This window comes from Bubalus bubalis, chromosome 11 (genome assembly GCF_019923935.1).
Source record: "Bubalus bubalis isolate 160015118507 breed Murrah chromosome 11, NDDB_SH_1, whole genome shotgun sequence".
NCBI lineage: Eukaryota > Metazoa > Chordata > Mammalia > Artiodactyla > Bovidae > Bubalus > Bubalus bubalis.
In genome coordinates, this window is record NC_059167.1 from 50,047,250 (window position 1) to 50,063,159 (window position 15,910).

At 35.6% G+C, this 15,910-nt stretch overlaps 1 protein-coding gene across 7 annotated transcripts in view; it reads left to right on the plus strand.

Annotated features, from left to right (window-relative positions):
- Window positions 1-15,910, plus strand: part of TCF12 (transcription factor 12) — a 392,641-nt gene that overhangs the window by 153,480 nt on the left and 223,251 nt on the right. The window contains exon 3 of one of the 7 annotated variants that reach the window (XM_025295669.3): window positions 4,219-4,280. The exons of the other annotated variants lie outside the window; for them this stretch is intronic. Within the exon in view, the coding sequence (XP_025151454.1) occupies window positions 4,233-4,280 (48 nt within the window). The 5' untranslated portion in view covers window positions 4,219-4,232. The remainder of the gene's footprint in view (window positions 1-4,218; window positions 4,281-15,910) is intronic. 7 annotated transcript variants of the gene reach the window in all.

The window sequence follows — 15,910 nt, forward strand, 5'->3', positions numbered from 1 at the left end:
TATGAGTCCCAGCTCTGCCACTTACTGAATGTGTGATTCTGGGCCAGTTACTTAAATTCACTGTACCTCAGTTTACTCATCTGTGAAAGGGGAATAATAATAATTACTTTATAAGGTAATTGTTGTGAGAATTAAAAGACATACACATAAAACAAGAGGTGCTTAGATCAGTAGAGTGCTTAGATCAGTGTCTGGTACATAATGAGTGTTCTATAAGTGTTGACTCTTAATTATATATGTCAAAATTTATCAACTAGATCTATTTGTAACAAACATTTAAATGAATGAATACATTTGCAGATTGTAAATTGTAAGTGTAATTGTATTGTTTTCTGATTTGACAGTAGGAATTGTTTTCTGATTCAGTCATGCTTAATTACTTTTACTTCTTTTAGATTTGTAAAGGATGTAAAATTGATTTCCTTTCCCTTTCAGTTTCTTTCTTGAGAAAGCAGAAATCTTCTGTCAAGCTTTCATAGAAAAGTTTGTCTTTCTAATACTTTATACATAATGAATGCTCTATATGTTTGCTGAACATAATCAAATTAAAGAAGAATCATTAGATATACTAATGATTGTGTTTGAAGATCTTCCCCCTTGGAGGGGAAAGAACCAAAATTGATCTAAGCTTGAAGTACAGGGTTGTATTAATTAATGGTAATAGACTTTTCTTCTGTGCTTATAAATTATTGCTCTAATTGATGACACTACTTAATGAAGTATTTAAGATCACAGCCTCTAAAGAGTTGTACTCCATGACTGGGCAAATTACATAACCTCTTTGTGGTTCAGGTCTTTAATGTCTGTAATTATGGTAATCTTACACATACTTTGTAGGATTTTGGAAGAGATGGAATGCAATAATAGCTATGAAGTACTTCATTTATTGATAGAATAAATGAAAGCTACTATTATTATCAGCATTATTATTTTCTCCAGATATCTAATATTTCATTATGTGTTTTTGTGCTTATATTTTCTGATGTACAAATTCTGTTTCAAAATGTTTAATCATTTTAATTTATGGAAATTCCAAGGGACCATGTCATCTTGGTTTTCCTGCCATCTTAAGCTCTGCTACCCAACCTAGACTGAGCTCAGGATGCTATTGTACCATTGGAGTTTATATCCTGTCTAGGGGTTATGAGAGGGCTCATAAGAAAAAGAAGTCTTTTGTTGATACTCTTTCCTAAGATATAGAGTTTGCATTCCTCAATTTAAAAGGTATGAATTCACTGATAGGTCACTACTAATAGAAGTTATATTTATTGGTACCATCAATGACCAAGAGCTGGCTGTTTAATCATGAGTATTTTCAAATTACATATAATCCATCATGGTGGTTGTTTTGGAAAAGAAACACCATTCAACTGAGTAGAGTTTGTGTGCTTATTTTTTTCTAATTGCTAAATTTCTACCATGGTGTTACTTTCTCTTTATAATGTGGTTTGCAGAATGAAATAGTTGTGTGTGTTGCTCTTTTTTTCCCTCCCCATTTTGCAATATCAATATAGAATTTTCAAAACTGGAAAGTGTGTTCGTTATTTATATCCAGTCTTTTTATTTCCTAAATGAGGAAACTAACAGAATTTGAGATTTGGCTAGGTTGAGATGTGTGCTGCTGATACAAAATACACACGAGATTTGGCTAGAAACATTGCCTAGTTAATGATAGATTCTGGCCTAGAACTCACATATTCTAAATTCTGTGCTAGTGTTTTTGACCCCCTTAGTATTCCCAGCTCAAAGAATTATCTAAAATTTTCGGCTGTATACTAAAGGAATGGGAGAAGAGAGAAGGCAAAGGTGAAAAAAGAAGAGCATCTGCAAGTGATATCTCTAAAGAAGACATTGGACATTATTTGATTTAAAAAAAAAGAATTGCCTAGCAAGTATAGTGTTTTGTAAGACAGAATAGTGTAGAATTTAAGAGCTTGAATGTTGAACTCAAGATGTCTGTGCTCTGTTTCTGGCACTTCTGTTTGTTAGCTATATGACTCTAATCATGTTACTTCTCTTTGCCTCGAACCATTTTTTCTTTTTTTCATTGGTGGGGGGGATGGGGTGGGGTGGATACTAATAATAACTACCTTACTGCAGTTCCGGACTTAGACCTATTAGTGGAGAAGGGGAAAACCAGTTATGTGGTGATGAGTTGGCTTTAAAATACTTAGTTTAGCTGCTGTGTATGACTCAGCGCAAAATAATGTCAGGAACTTTCTGTTGAAGGATAAATAGTTGGTATGTTTTGAGGTCTTTCATTGTAATACATATTGTGGCTTGTGCTACCTGTTGCTGTGAAGGGATATGAGGGTTCAGTTTATTTAAAAAGCACCATCAGTGGTCATTTCTCAGATCACTTGTTAGGAAAATACATGGATGGCAGCTTGACTGACCAGATCAGGTATTAATAGAAAATGAAAATATTAGGGTACAAAGATTCAGAGGTTGTTCTAGACTTCTAAGCATCATACACAAATCCATCGATTGGGTATTTGGGTTAAGGGAAGCAAAAATAACTAAAAATTCAACTAGAATAAACATAGAGCTTTCAGATTCTATGAACACTAAAATGAGTCCATAAAGTTATCTGTGTTCGTTTAATGTTACTTCTCTAACGACTTCTGAACTGTGCTAGATGTGGCTAAAGGGATCTTAATTTTCCTTAGTGCTCTCTCCATTCTTAGCAGGTATTCAATCTCTGTTTCTTCATATATATGGAATAGCTTGGCTAAGAGCCACTCTAAAGTTTGATGGGTAGCAAGTTAGAGATGGCAAACAGAAGCGTAGCTCCCCTCATATGCTGTCTATCCAAAAAAAAAAAAAAAAAAAAAAAAAAAAACCAGACCAAAAAATAGAGGTAATTCTGACCCCAGAAGGGGTTATACTGGGTGAAGTTTTGATAGAACTTGGTGTGTAGTTAATTTACATTTGACAGTAGAGGCCTTGGGAATATCTAGGAGTAGAGAGAACATGTTGTTTTCTTCTCCCACTAGAGCACAGTGGCATGAGAGTTATGCTTGTAAATAAGGATGACAGTGTTGTCTGCCTGCTTTTTCGCAATTTGCATTTACTGTGGTTCCCTAGTTTTACCATGCTGAGATTAGTGGATGCACTGCTTTTTTTTAATGTCCTAAGTGAATGGATGTGTATCTTAGAGTTCAGGAAATATGATTAGTAATACAAGTAATATTTATTTTAAGTAAACTATAGAACTTTAACTCTTTAAGGCCACAGTGAGAAGCTTTAATTAGGCAACAGATAACTAATTACCAAGGTAATTTCATTGATTACCATGAGATTACATGAGAGGGAGAAATTACTTTGGGTGGTCAGGAAATACTTATTAGAATAGGAAATGTTTGAATAGAATACTGTAGGAGAAACAGTACTTGTGCAAATAAGGTGGAAAGGAAGACAACTTTTTGGAAATATAGAATGATGACACCACAAGTTACAGAGGCACCAAAATCACAAATGCAATAAATACCAAATAACCCCTTGCTTTGTAGGTGATTAGTGTGATAAGGCAGATAACCTTTTTGTAGAAGAAATAAAGTCTGTCCTTTGGGGAATAGAGAGCCAATTAAATATAGACTTTGACATGGGAAATGGCACAAAGGGTTACATTGGGTATGAAGGATGGATTCAAAGTGAAAAAGTGACAAGAGATTGGATGATCTGATTCGATGTTACTACACAGGCTCACTTGTAATGAAATAAGACTTATGTTGAGATAATAGGATTAAGATCACAAAATAATTGAAAGAGAAGAGATGTCACAAAGGAAAAGGAAACTGGCACAGTTAGTGACTGAGAAAGATACAAAATCATGTAGACTCACTCCCCCCCAGAGAACGATGACTCCTGAATTAAACTCCATGTGTTTTATTTAGGTTTTGACAAGTTAGCTGTGGTTGTGTTATACCACTACCAGATTGTTTGATTTTGATAAATAGCTTCCCTTATAAATGGGAAAACCTAGTTGTGTAAATAAAAAAATACTTTTTTCTCATTGTCCCCCATTTGTCAGTATTGATGGGTAATGAAGTTTTCTCCCTTAGAACACATATTTTTTCTAGATTGTTTTCTGTTTGCAATTGTTTTTATTTTTGAACGGGAAAATGGTATAGGTTTTATAGCTACTATGAGATCAAATGCAATAATTAGAAAGGACACACAAATTTTGAAATAGTATTTTATGCCTCTTGATCTCAGGTACAAAACACGAGATGAAGCAGTTAAATAGCAAAGCAAGACAGGAGGGACAGAGAATTAAAGTAAGTGTTTTCTATATATTGCCTCTATGTTCCCATTAATTTGTTTTGTTAGGTAACTGCTCCTTCTGAATGTTCTGAACATGAAGAAAACTGTGGGTGAGAAAAAGGTGTGTCTTAAAGTTAGGTTCAGATAAACCCATGAGAGAAAATTTTGTTTGTTACTTGTGGTCTTATTCAAAACAATACCTCCCTGTAAATTATGATCTTAATGTTTTTGGTTAAGAAAAAAAATTGAATTAAGATGATATACACTCCTTTAAATTTCTTGCTAGTGGATATTTAAAGTGAAAGAAATCACATAGCTATCAGATTGTCTACTTTTCCATTTTTAAGCTAGTCAGACCTGTGTTTTCAGTTTAGCTATTCTTCCAGGGACAGTGTCTGTTGAGATGTTCTACCATAGATCTTGTGGGCTAGCAGGTCAGTTTCTCACCTCATTGTGAGTTTCATTTAACTTTGTTTGTCTATGAAATAACATCTTTATCAGGATTCATCTTTACGGTTCTCTCTCTTTTTTTTATCCCAGTGTTGTCTTTAAAGTTAGCAAATGGGAGTCAAAACAAGTTAATCTTTGAATCTCTTCTTTGTCCCTTTTTGTAATTTTTTAGACGGATTTTTAATTATTTTCTGTAAATTTAGATGTTTCTTATTCATGAAAAAATAATGGAGGGTAGATTCTGGCAGGATACATCTTTAGGTGTGGTTAGCCTGTTTTAATTAATAGCAATATTTACAACACCATTTGCCACTGTATGGTTTAAAACCTTTCACATATTACCTTTTGTAAGCTTCATACCAGCTCATCAAGAAACCATTGGAAAAGTCATCATTTTAGAGGTGAAGAAACGGGGGGTCAGAGAAGGTAGATAGCTAAGGTAGATAGCTAACCAAATATTAAGCACCCAAGACTAGTAACCAGGCAGTATGATTTTAAATTACTGTCCCTTTGGACCATATCACACTGGCTATAGTTTAAAAGAGACACCAAAGTGAAAAGTGAAAGCCAGTCACACATGTCCAACTCTTTGTGAACCATGGATTGTGTGGCCTGCAAGGTTCCTCTGTCCACGGAATTCTCCAGGCAAGAATACTGGAGTGGGTAGCCATTCCCTTCAACAGGGGCTCTTCCTGACCCAGGGATCAAACCTGGGTCTCCTGCATTGCAGGTAGATTCTTTACTATCTGAACCACCAGGGAGACCGCAAAATAGCTGTTATTACTATTTATCTAGGAGTTGGACACTGAGTAGATGCTATAAGATGATGGTTACTATCATTATTTATTGAATCTTACTCACATTTTAGACATAAAAAATATAAGCTATGGAATAAGTCAGATAAGTTTGTTTCCTGGTATCACCACTGTATTTGACCTTGGAAAAGGTAAGATAACTTAATCTCTGAGCCTCAGATTTCTCATCTGAAGTGAGATTTGTCGAATAAGAAGTGTGTGAAAATTAAATAAAAGAATAACATATTCAGCACATATCTGTAATTTATTAAAAAGTCTATAAGTGTTCCTCTTTTTACATTCAGTCTCATAGAAAGTAACCCTAAGAATTTTGTAAGTCTTAAGTACTCCTTAGAGAGACAGCTGTTGTGAATTCCTGGAGTATGTCCTGAACAAAATGCGGGACCTATTGCAGTTTTTAAATGCCCACCAAGAGGTCCTGTAAGTCACATGAAGGTAATTATGTTTAAAAAGTTGAAACTATTGGAGAAGTTCATAGCAGATAAACAGATCTTGGGATTTGGAGATTATTAGGAGAAATAAAATTGGGCAACCCAGATTCTTATGAACATAGATTCTTATTAGTCTACATTCTTAAAGACAGAATGTAAATTCTAACAGAAGAGGCTTCAGATAATTCCTCAAATCTGTTTGAAAGGTATCTACCTCACAAGGTAGTGATGAGACTTCAGTGAGCTTATGTATGTCACAGGGTTCAGTTCAGTCACGTCCGACTCTTCGCGACCACATGACTGCAGCACGCCAGGCTTCCCTGTCCATCACCAACTCCGGGAGCTTGCTCACACTCATGTCCATTGAGTCGGTGATACCATCCAACCATCTCATCCTCCGTTGGCCCCTTCTCTTCCTGCCTTCAATCTTTCCCAGAATCGGGGTCTTCTCAAATGAGTTGGCTCTTCATGTCAGGTGGCCAAAGTATTGGAGCTTCAGCTTCAGCATCAGTCCTTCCAATGAATATTCAGACTGATTTCCTTTAGGATTGACTGGTTGGCTCTCCTTGCAGTCCAATGGACTCTCAAGAGTCTTCTCCAACACTATAGTTCAAATGCATCAATTCTTCAGTGCTCAGCTTTCTTTATAGTCCAACTCTCACATCCATGCATGACTACTGGAAAAACCATAGCTTTGAGTCGACGGACTTTTGTCGGCAGAGTAATGTCTCTGGTTTTTAATATACTGTCTAGGTTGGTCATAGCTTTTCTTCCAAGAGCAAGTGTTTTTTAATTTCATGGCTGCAGTCACCATCTGCAGAGATTTTGAAGCCCAAGAAAATAAAGTCTGTCACTGTTTCCATTGTTTCCCCATCTATTTGCCATGAAGTGATGGGACCAGATGCCATGATCTTGGTTTTTTTAATCTTCAGTTTTAAGCCAGCTTTTTCCCTCTCCTCTTTGACTTTCATCAAGAGCCTCTTCAGTTCCTCTTCGCTTTCTGCCATAAGGGTGGTGTCATCTGCATATCTGAGGTTATTGATATTTCTCCCAGCAGTCTTGATTCCAGCTTGTGCTTCATCCAGCCTGGCATTTCACATGACATTCTCTGATTATAAGTTAAATAAGCAGGGTGACAATATACAGCCTTGACGTACTCCTTTCCCAATTTGGAACCAGTCTGTTGTTCCATGTCCAGTTTTAACTGTACACAGATTTCTCAGAAAGCAAGTAAGGTGGTCTGGTATTCCCATCTCTAAGAATTTTCCAGAGTTTGTTGTGATCCACACAGTCAAAGGCTTTGATGTAGTCAATAAAGCAGAAGTAGATGTTTTTCTGGAACTCTCTTGCTTTTTTGATGATTCAACAGATGTTGGCAATTTGATCTCTGGTTCCTCTGCCTTTTCTAAATCCAGTTTGAACATCTGGAAGTTTTTGGTTCATGTACTGTTGAAACTTTGCTTGGAGAATTTTGAACATTACTTTGCTAGTGTGTGAAATGAGTGTAATTGTGCAGTTGTTTGAGCATTCTTTGGCATTGCCTTTCTTTGAGATTGGGATGAAAACTGACCTTTTCCATCCCTATGGCCATCTGCTGAGCTTTCCAAATTTGCTGGCATATTGAGTGCAGCACTTTAATAGCATCATCTTTTAAGACTTGAAATAGTTCAGCTGGAATTCCATCATCTCTACTAGCTTTGTTCGTAGTAATGCTACCTAAGGCCCATTTGTCTTTGGACTCCAGAAAAGTCAAAGGTTTAGCATGATCAGGTAATATCAGTTCCTCCTGTGATATATTTTTGTTGTACACTCTAACATTTTTATTTTGAGAATGACAAGCTTGGACTGTTATCCTGTGACATATTGAATAGACACTTAATCCTTTTTGCTGTCAAGTGAAGTAATTATTTCATGTGGTTTTATGTCATAAGCAATCTATAGCATTTTGCATGGAGCAGTTCATATTCTTGGTGTTAAGTTTAGGAAATTACTTAGTGATTAACCAGTGGAGCATCAGCTGTCCTTAACCAAATGTCTTCTCCACATTGGTGATACTATGAAATCTCATTGTTTATTTTTCTGAGTCCTTACTCTGTAAAAATTTTCTTGAATTTCTTTCCCCCTAAGAACCCTACCTTGCTTTTGTAGATAATACTTTTCCTCAGTGTCTTTCTTCCCAGTTTGGAATTTTGTAGTCTTCTCTTGGGTGTCCAAATTTTAGTTTGTGGGCTGTTCACATTTTTTCTTCCACTTTTTTTCATTTATGAAAGATTTACTGAGATTTCACTGGCATTAGTTGGGTAAAACAAAAATGCTCAGTCCATGTTTCTTGGGGAAAATGAGCGTTCACTCTCACACGGAAGCGGAGAATGATAGAAGTTATATCATGAAGGCCCAGGGAGAGTGGAAGCACAAAAATAGAAGCAATACTTGGTTATAAAACCTCCAAAACATATCAGGTGACAAAGATGGTTTGTAATACAAGAATAGAGATCTTCAGTCTAGAGACTTCTCCCATTTGATGAGTAAACTTGGTCAAATGAGTTACTTATTCTGGACTTAATTCCTAACATGTAAAACAGAAATTTTTTAACAAGATCAGAGTTTCTCAAACTGGGCTTAGGTTATTAATAAACAGTATGTAAATACAGAGCTCCATGATCCAATATATTTATATATTATTGAGTTAAAAGAAAATTAGACATATTTCCTTGTTGGTATTAAGTGTCTCAGAATTTATTCTAAATATAAATCTTTAAGAAAGGGATAGAATATAGTACTTCTCTTTTTTTTTTCCTACTGTCGAATCCTATTACCTATGAATTGTTTGATAGTACCAGTCTCAATAAATAGTAAATTTGACAACATATATACTTATTTTTGTTGGTAGTGTTCAATGAAAAGATTGTCCTTTTCCCCCATTGAATTCACCTGTTATCTCTGTTGAAAATCAATTAACCATGTACGGGAGGATCAATTTCCAGACACTGTTCCATTGATTTTTTTTTAACCTTTGCATCAATACTATATTATCTTGATTACTGTACCTTTAAAATACAGATTAATATCAAGTGGTATAAGTCATGCAGTCTTATTTATTCTGTTTCAAAGTTGTTTTTCTTATTTTAGATACATTGCATAGACAATGAACAGTTTGAAATCAGCATATCAGTTTCTACAAAAATCTTCTGGGATTTTTGGTAGGATTGCAAGGACTCACATCAGTTTAAGGGGAATTGATAGTTTAACAATGTGGAATCTTTTGATCAGTGACTATTGGTATAACTCTCTTACTCTAATTTCTTTCAGTAATGTTTATAGTTTTCAATGAACGCATATTGCACATTTTTCATTTAGTTAATTACTAAATAAATATTTTGATGTTATAAGTTTCAATTTTTAGTTGTTCATATCTTATATAAAACTATAATAGGTTTGGCATATTGACCTTATATCCTGCACGTGGCTAAACTCACTGGCTGTAGTAGCTTTTTTTGTACATCCTGAAGGATTTTCTGTTTGAATATGAGAATTTAACTTTTTCTTTTCCAACCTGAATTTTTCCCATTTTTTGAATTGATTGTGATTTCTTTGCCCTGTCCTTACTATTGGGATAACAATCAGTCTTTTACCATTAAACTTGATATTAGTTATAGGTTTTGTTCATATGATTTATTAGATTGAGGAAGATTCCTTTTATTCTTAATTTGTTGAGAATATTTATCAAAACTGAATGTTGGACTTTATTTACAAAATTTTTTCATCTATTGAGGTGATCATATGGATTTTCTTTATTAATGTGTAAAATTTTATGATTACTATTTTTAATTTTAAACCAACCTGACATTCCTGAGAAAAATAGCTCTAGGTTATTATTGTTGTTCTTTTATATATTGTTAAATTCAATTTGCTGAAATGAATATAAATATAAGAATTTTTATATTTGAGTAATACTGATCTGTAGTGGTTTTTTTTCTTATCTTGCCTGCCAGAATTTGGTATCACAATAATACCTCAAAGAATGAGTTGAAAAATATTACTTGCATTTTAATTCCTCGAAAGAATTTATGTAATACTGCTCTTATTTCCTCTTCAAATATTTTTCAGAATTTACCAGTGAAGATACATGGGCCTGGAGTTTTCTTTGGAGGATTGTTTTTAATTTTAACTTCATTAATTGATTAGAACTGTTCAGTTTTTTTGTTGAGTGAGCTTTGTTAGTTTGTGTATTTTAAGAAATATATCTATTTGTCCATTTCATCTAAATTGAATTAATGGCATAAAGTTGTTAATAATTTTCTTTACTTTTATATATTTATATTAGGTTATCTCTTGCTATAATATCAAATTACTGCAATCTTAGTGGCTTGAAATAGTACACATATATGGATTCATGGCTTTTGTGGGTGATGAATTGGTATAGCTTAGCTTGATCCTTTGCCTCAAGGTCTTTTATAAGGCTGTAAACAAAGTATTCACCAGAACTGGGGTCTCATCTGAAAGATTGATTGGGGAAGGGTCCCCTTCTGAGATTATCTGTTTTTTGGTCATCAGTTCCTTTTGGTTTGTTGAAGATGAATGTTCCATTTTAGCTGGAAGCTGCCCTCAGTATCTTGCCAACTGGGCCTTTCCATCATGGCAGCTTGCTTCATGAAAGCTGTCAAGGTGGAGGGGTCTGCTAGCAATATAGAATGCACAGTATTATGAAGCCTAATTATGGAAATGACATTCTATTACTTTGCAGTATTCTGTTGATTAGAAGCAAGTCAATAGGTCAGGTCACACAAGAATGGCTTATATAAGGGTATGAATACCAGAAGGCAGAGATTATTGGGGGGGTATCTTAGAGTCCTCTTGGCACAGTGTTTGTAGGATCTGTAGTTAAAATCCCTACCTCATTTCTGATTTTGGTGAACTGTTTTCTTTTTTTTCCTGATCAGTATACCTAGAGGCGTGTCTCTTTTACTGACTTTATCAAAGAACTTGTTTTTGTTTCATTGGTTTTCTCAATTGTTTTTCTCTTTTCAGTATGTTTGAGTTCTACTCTACCTCTACTATGAATTTAGGTTGCTTTTTGTTTTTTAGTTTACCAAGGTGGGAGTTGTGGTCATTGATTTCTAACAGGCATTTAGTACTATAAATTTTCCTCTGATCATGATGTTACCTGTATCCCACAGTTTTTCCCATTTTGTATTTTCATTTCATTCAGTTAAAAATACTTTATAATTTTGTAACCAAAAGACTAGGGTCCCACCATTCTTCATTTACAAGATAAATTACATACTCAAAAATGGAAGAAATGAAAGATGGCTTTAATTAGAATGCCAGCCATCTGTACAGATGGTAGACTCAGCATCCCTGAAAACCAACTCTGAAGGTTCTGCTTGGCCATGAAACTTTAAAGAAGAAGGAGGGAAGTAATCTCAGTTAATCATTCAGATAGGGGGTCAAAGTTATCGTCATCCCCCACACTGCCTACAGACTCATTACTTCTTGTGATCTTCCTCTAGATGTTACCTTGTTCACAAGGTTTGTTCAGAAGATTACTGAAGGGGAAGCTAGGGAAGAGATCTGGTCATCTTTTAATTCCTTATTCTTCATTTCTACTTCTTTAATCTATGGAAAGAACCCCCAAGTTAGGCAAGGTATTGTGCGATTAAAAGCTTTGAAAGGTGTGCTTGGACTTTAGATTAGTAGAGCATGGGGGAGTGCCTGGTAAAAGTTAGTTATTATACAGCTTTGCTAAAGTGACAAGAAAAGGGGCTGAGGGTGGTTTCCTGCAAAGAGCCACTTGCAAATCCCCACTTGTCAGAACATCATTCCATTTCTATGGGAATAGGGTGAAGGTCTATTTTCTATAACTTCATGCTGACATAGGTGCTGTATTCTCAGAGTGGAAGGTGTCAATGTGCGTCTGTTTTGCTGACAATTTTGGTTTTCTGCTTAAATATATGGGCAGAGTGAGCTACAATTATTTTGATGTTCACAAAGATAAAGATGATTATGAGCAATAATGTTAATCCCATTCTCTTGAGGCCAGTTCTTGGAATTTTGCTGGCCATAGATTCAGTTCTGCTCAGAATGAAACAGCTTATGTCATGGCTACAGTCTGATTATCATGCACTTAACTTTTTTCCTGTAGTGGCAGTTATAGTATCTATAAAACAATTCTGTATTGGTTCTAATCATTAACTTCTCAGTTTTGTACTTGGGGTGGGGTGCAGGGTTCTGCTCTGTTCCAATTTTCCTATTGATTTCTTCCTTGATCCTTGGGTTATTTAGAAGTGTATGTTTAAATTTGTAATATTTGGAGATTATCTGCAGGTATTTTTATTATTAATATTTAATTTCATTCCATTGTAGCCAGAGTACATGCTTTCAGTTCAGTTCATTTGCTCAGTTGTGTCCGACTGTTTGCGACCCCATGAATCGCAGCACGCCAGGCTGTCCATCACCAACTCTCAGAGTTCACCCAAACTCATCTGCATCGAGTCAGTGACGCAATCCAGCCATCTCATCCTCTGTCGTCCCCTTCTCCTCCTGCCCCCAATCCCTCCCAGCATCAGGGTCTTTTCCAATGAGTCAACTCTTCGCATGAGGTGGCCAAAGTATTGGAGTTTCAGCCTCAGCATCAGTCCTTCCAATGAACACCCAGGACTGATCTCCTTTAGGATGGACTGGTTGGATCTCCTTGCAGTCCAAGGGACTCTCAAGAGTCTTCTCCAACACCACAGTTCAAAAGCATCAATTCTTTGGGGCTCAGCTTTCTTCACAGTCCAACTCTCGCATCCATACATGACCACTGGAAAAACCATAGCCTTGACTAGACGGACCTTTGTTGGCAAAGTAATGTCTCTGTTTTTCAATATGCTGTCTAGGTTGGTCATAACTTTCCTTCTAAGGAGTAAGCGTCTTTTAATTTCATGGCTGCAGTCACCGTCTGCAGTGATTTTGGAGCCCCCCAAAATAAAATCTGACACTGTTTCCACTGTTTCCCAATCTATGCTTTAGTTCTTTGTATAAATTCGTATTTCTAAACTGGTATTATTTTCGTTTTGATTGAAGAACTTCCTTTAACATTCCTCATCGTGTAGGTCTGGTGCTGATAAGTTTTTCTTGTTCCATGTGTCTGAAATATTCTTAATATTTTTTTACAAAATGTATAGAGTTCTAAGTTATGAGCTCTCTTTTCCTTCTTCCTTTCTTCCTTTTCCTCCTCCTCTCCCTGTCCCCTGCCCTTTCCGTCTCCCCAGTAATACTGGGATTCACCTTGTTTCCTCTATCTCAGGTGTTACAGTCCTATACTGCCCATGTCCAGTGTCTCAGAGGTATTGCTTAATGTATTTTATTTAGAGTTTTTTTTTTTTTTGGTATCATTCCAAGTGTGAGGGTTAATCTGGCTTCCGTTAATCTGAACCTTGTGTTGTCTGAAAGTGTAAGTGAAAATGTAGTTTTTTAATTAGGCTAATCTGATAGGGACCATGGATTTGGTTCATCAGTAGGAGCCCTGTGAGCAGCACATTATAAATAAATGGAGAAGGGAAACCAGCCCTGTTAGCTTTTCCTACACAACACTGAAAATACTGGCTTATTCAAGAGATCTTTGGATTTTGATACTCTATTCACTATTGTATAATTGCTTTCCTTACTACCAACTATCCCAAAATATTTGTCTAGTGATACTTTGTAATCAGAAACCAAAAATAATGTTCTATTAGTATAATAAGGTTAGATATCTGCTACTAACTGTGTGATCTTAGGCCTGCCCCTTGACATTCCTGAATCTTTCCTCATCTCTGAAATAAGTCCTCTCTCTATTAAATAAATTATTTTCAACCAAGGTTTCCAGATTCTGAGAAGATAGTGGTAATGAGGGATTCATGATTTATTTTAAAATATAGTAAATAGTTGCATCCAGTAGTTTACTTCGTGTATTTTAGGGACCTCTTGAAGTCCCTGGGACCCCTTTAGAGTGTTGAAAGTTTAAATCAATTTACTTGATAATATTAAAACTTTGCCATTTCAATTATTCTTTCCTGAGTTTAATGTGGGGTTTCTAAATGCTACATGTTATATGATGATGTCAGCTCTGACAGTTCTTGTGTTTTTAAAATTCCTTAGGTTTAATTTCTCATATGGTAATTATCAGTGAATATGTCCCACTTCGCTGGTGCCTCAGTGGTGAAGAATCTGCCCGCAGTGCAGGAGACGTGGATTTGATCTCTGGGTCGGGAAAATCCCCTGAAGTAGAAAATAGCAACCAGATCCAGTATTCTTGCCTGGAAAATCCCATGGACAGAGGAACCTAGAGGGCGGCAGTCTATGGGGGTGGAAAGAGTCAGACACAACCAAGCGAGCAACTGAACTGACTGATGTCCCACATAAACAAAAGCCTTTTGGGGTTCTTTGTCTTTTAAGAGAAAATGTTTTTTATACAAGAGGTCCTGACCAAGGGATTCTGAGACCCTGAAAATGGATGGCCTAATAAAAATTATTTTCTGTTTAAGTTTGTATTCTATTGCCAGGTTTCTTAGTGCTGGAGATGGGGAAAAAAAATTAGTGGCTAAAAGTAAGTCATCTGCTGTCATGATTCCCAAGTTTAAATAAATTCTATACCACTGTCTGACCTTGGGAAAGTTATTTAAATTCTCTAGGGGAAAATTTCCTCATCTAGGATATGAAGAAAATTTGGTTTCTATGCATAGTTTAAATTAGCCGATAGAATGCATGACAGCCCTCGCTAGCATATAGTAGTCACTCATTGAAAGCTAGCTGTGATGTTTACGATGCCACCGGAGGCAAGCGTATTGATATTTTTGTTATCTGATTATCACTGTTTCACTTTTTTCTGCCTGCCTGTCACTGCTTATTCTTCTTTGAAGCTGTGCTGGTATATTGCCATTTTCTAAACTATTCTCAACCCAGGAAGTTTAACTTGGAGGTTGGCAGACTGCCTTTGGCTTCTTTCAAAGTATCACTGGTCATGCCAACTTGTCCCTTAAACTAATAGGGAGTCTAATATTACTATCAAACCTTTGGAAGCTATATTGTGAAAAGAAACATCTGAGGCTCAGACCTCATACAAAAGTATATTAAAATGTTTTCAGATACCGTCTCTTTCTTCTTCCAAACGTTGAACTCCTTGAAAGCAGACTGTTTTATTCATCCTTGTATCCTAGCACTTAGCACAGTGCTTGATATTATTTGGCAGTAATACTTATATATGCATTGTCACGCTTTCATTCACACATTTTTACCTCTTTAATTTTGTAAATAGCTAGATTAAAATGATATGAGAAGACAGGTAAAAGAAAAGAGAGATGGTTAGAGGAAAGAAGAAAGCCAGAAGGAAGTCAGGAGGAGTAGAAACAAGAAGATCCCCTCTCAGAAGTGTTGATAAACCCACCTGGTGGCATCTATAGTAGAATTTAATAGTATACACTGAAAACATAAGAAGTTGAAGCAGATAGGCAAACAAGAGAGAAAATCAATTTAGTTATTCCTATGAATGAAATTGGCAGATTTGATCAATAAGATGATAAGTCAGTTTCTGCCACTATTAGCCTTAGTATCCAAGTGGCACATCTCCCAGTCTCTCTTAGGAGGCATATATATATTAAAAAAAAAAGACTTGTCTTATTGTGAACTAGTATTGATTATAAAAGGAAAGCCAGTCTCTGATGTTGTTCATTATCTGAAAATTTTGCATGATGTACTTAACTAATCTTATATTTTTTTAACTATCTGAAAAATTGGTACTGGATGAAAATATAGTAAAACAGTATCGATTTAGACTAAATGTCTGAATTACACTGTAATTTTACTTTTAAGGAAATAACTATCTTGTTATTCTTCCTTTTAATTAGATATATTAGCTATAAGTATTCTAATGAATTAGTACTGTTTAAATTTCCTTGTCAGTTTCATTAAATTGTGCCGTGCTTAGTC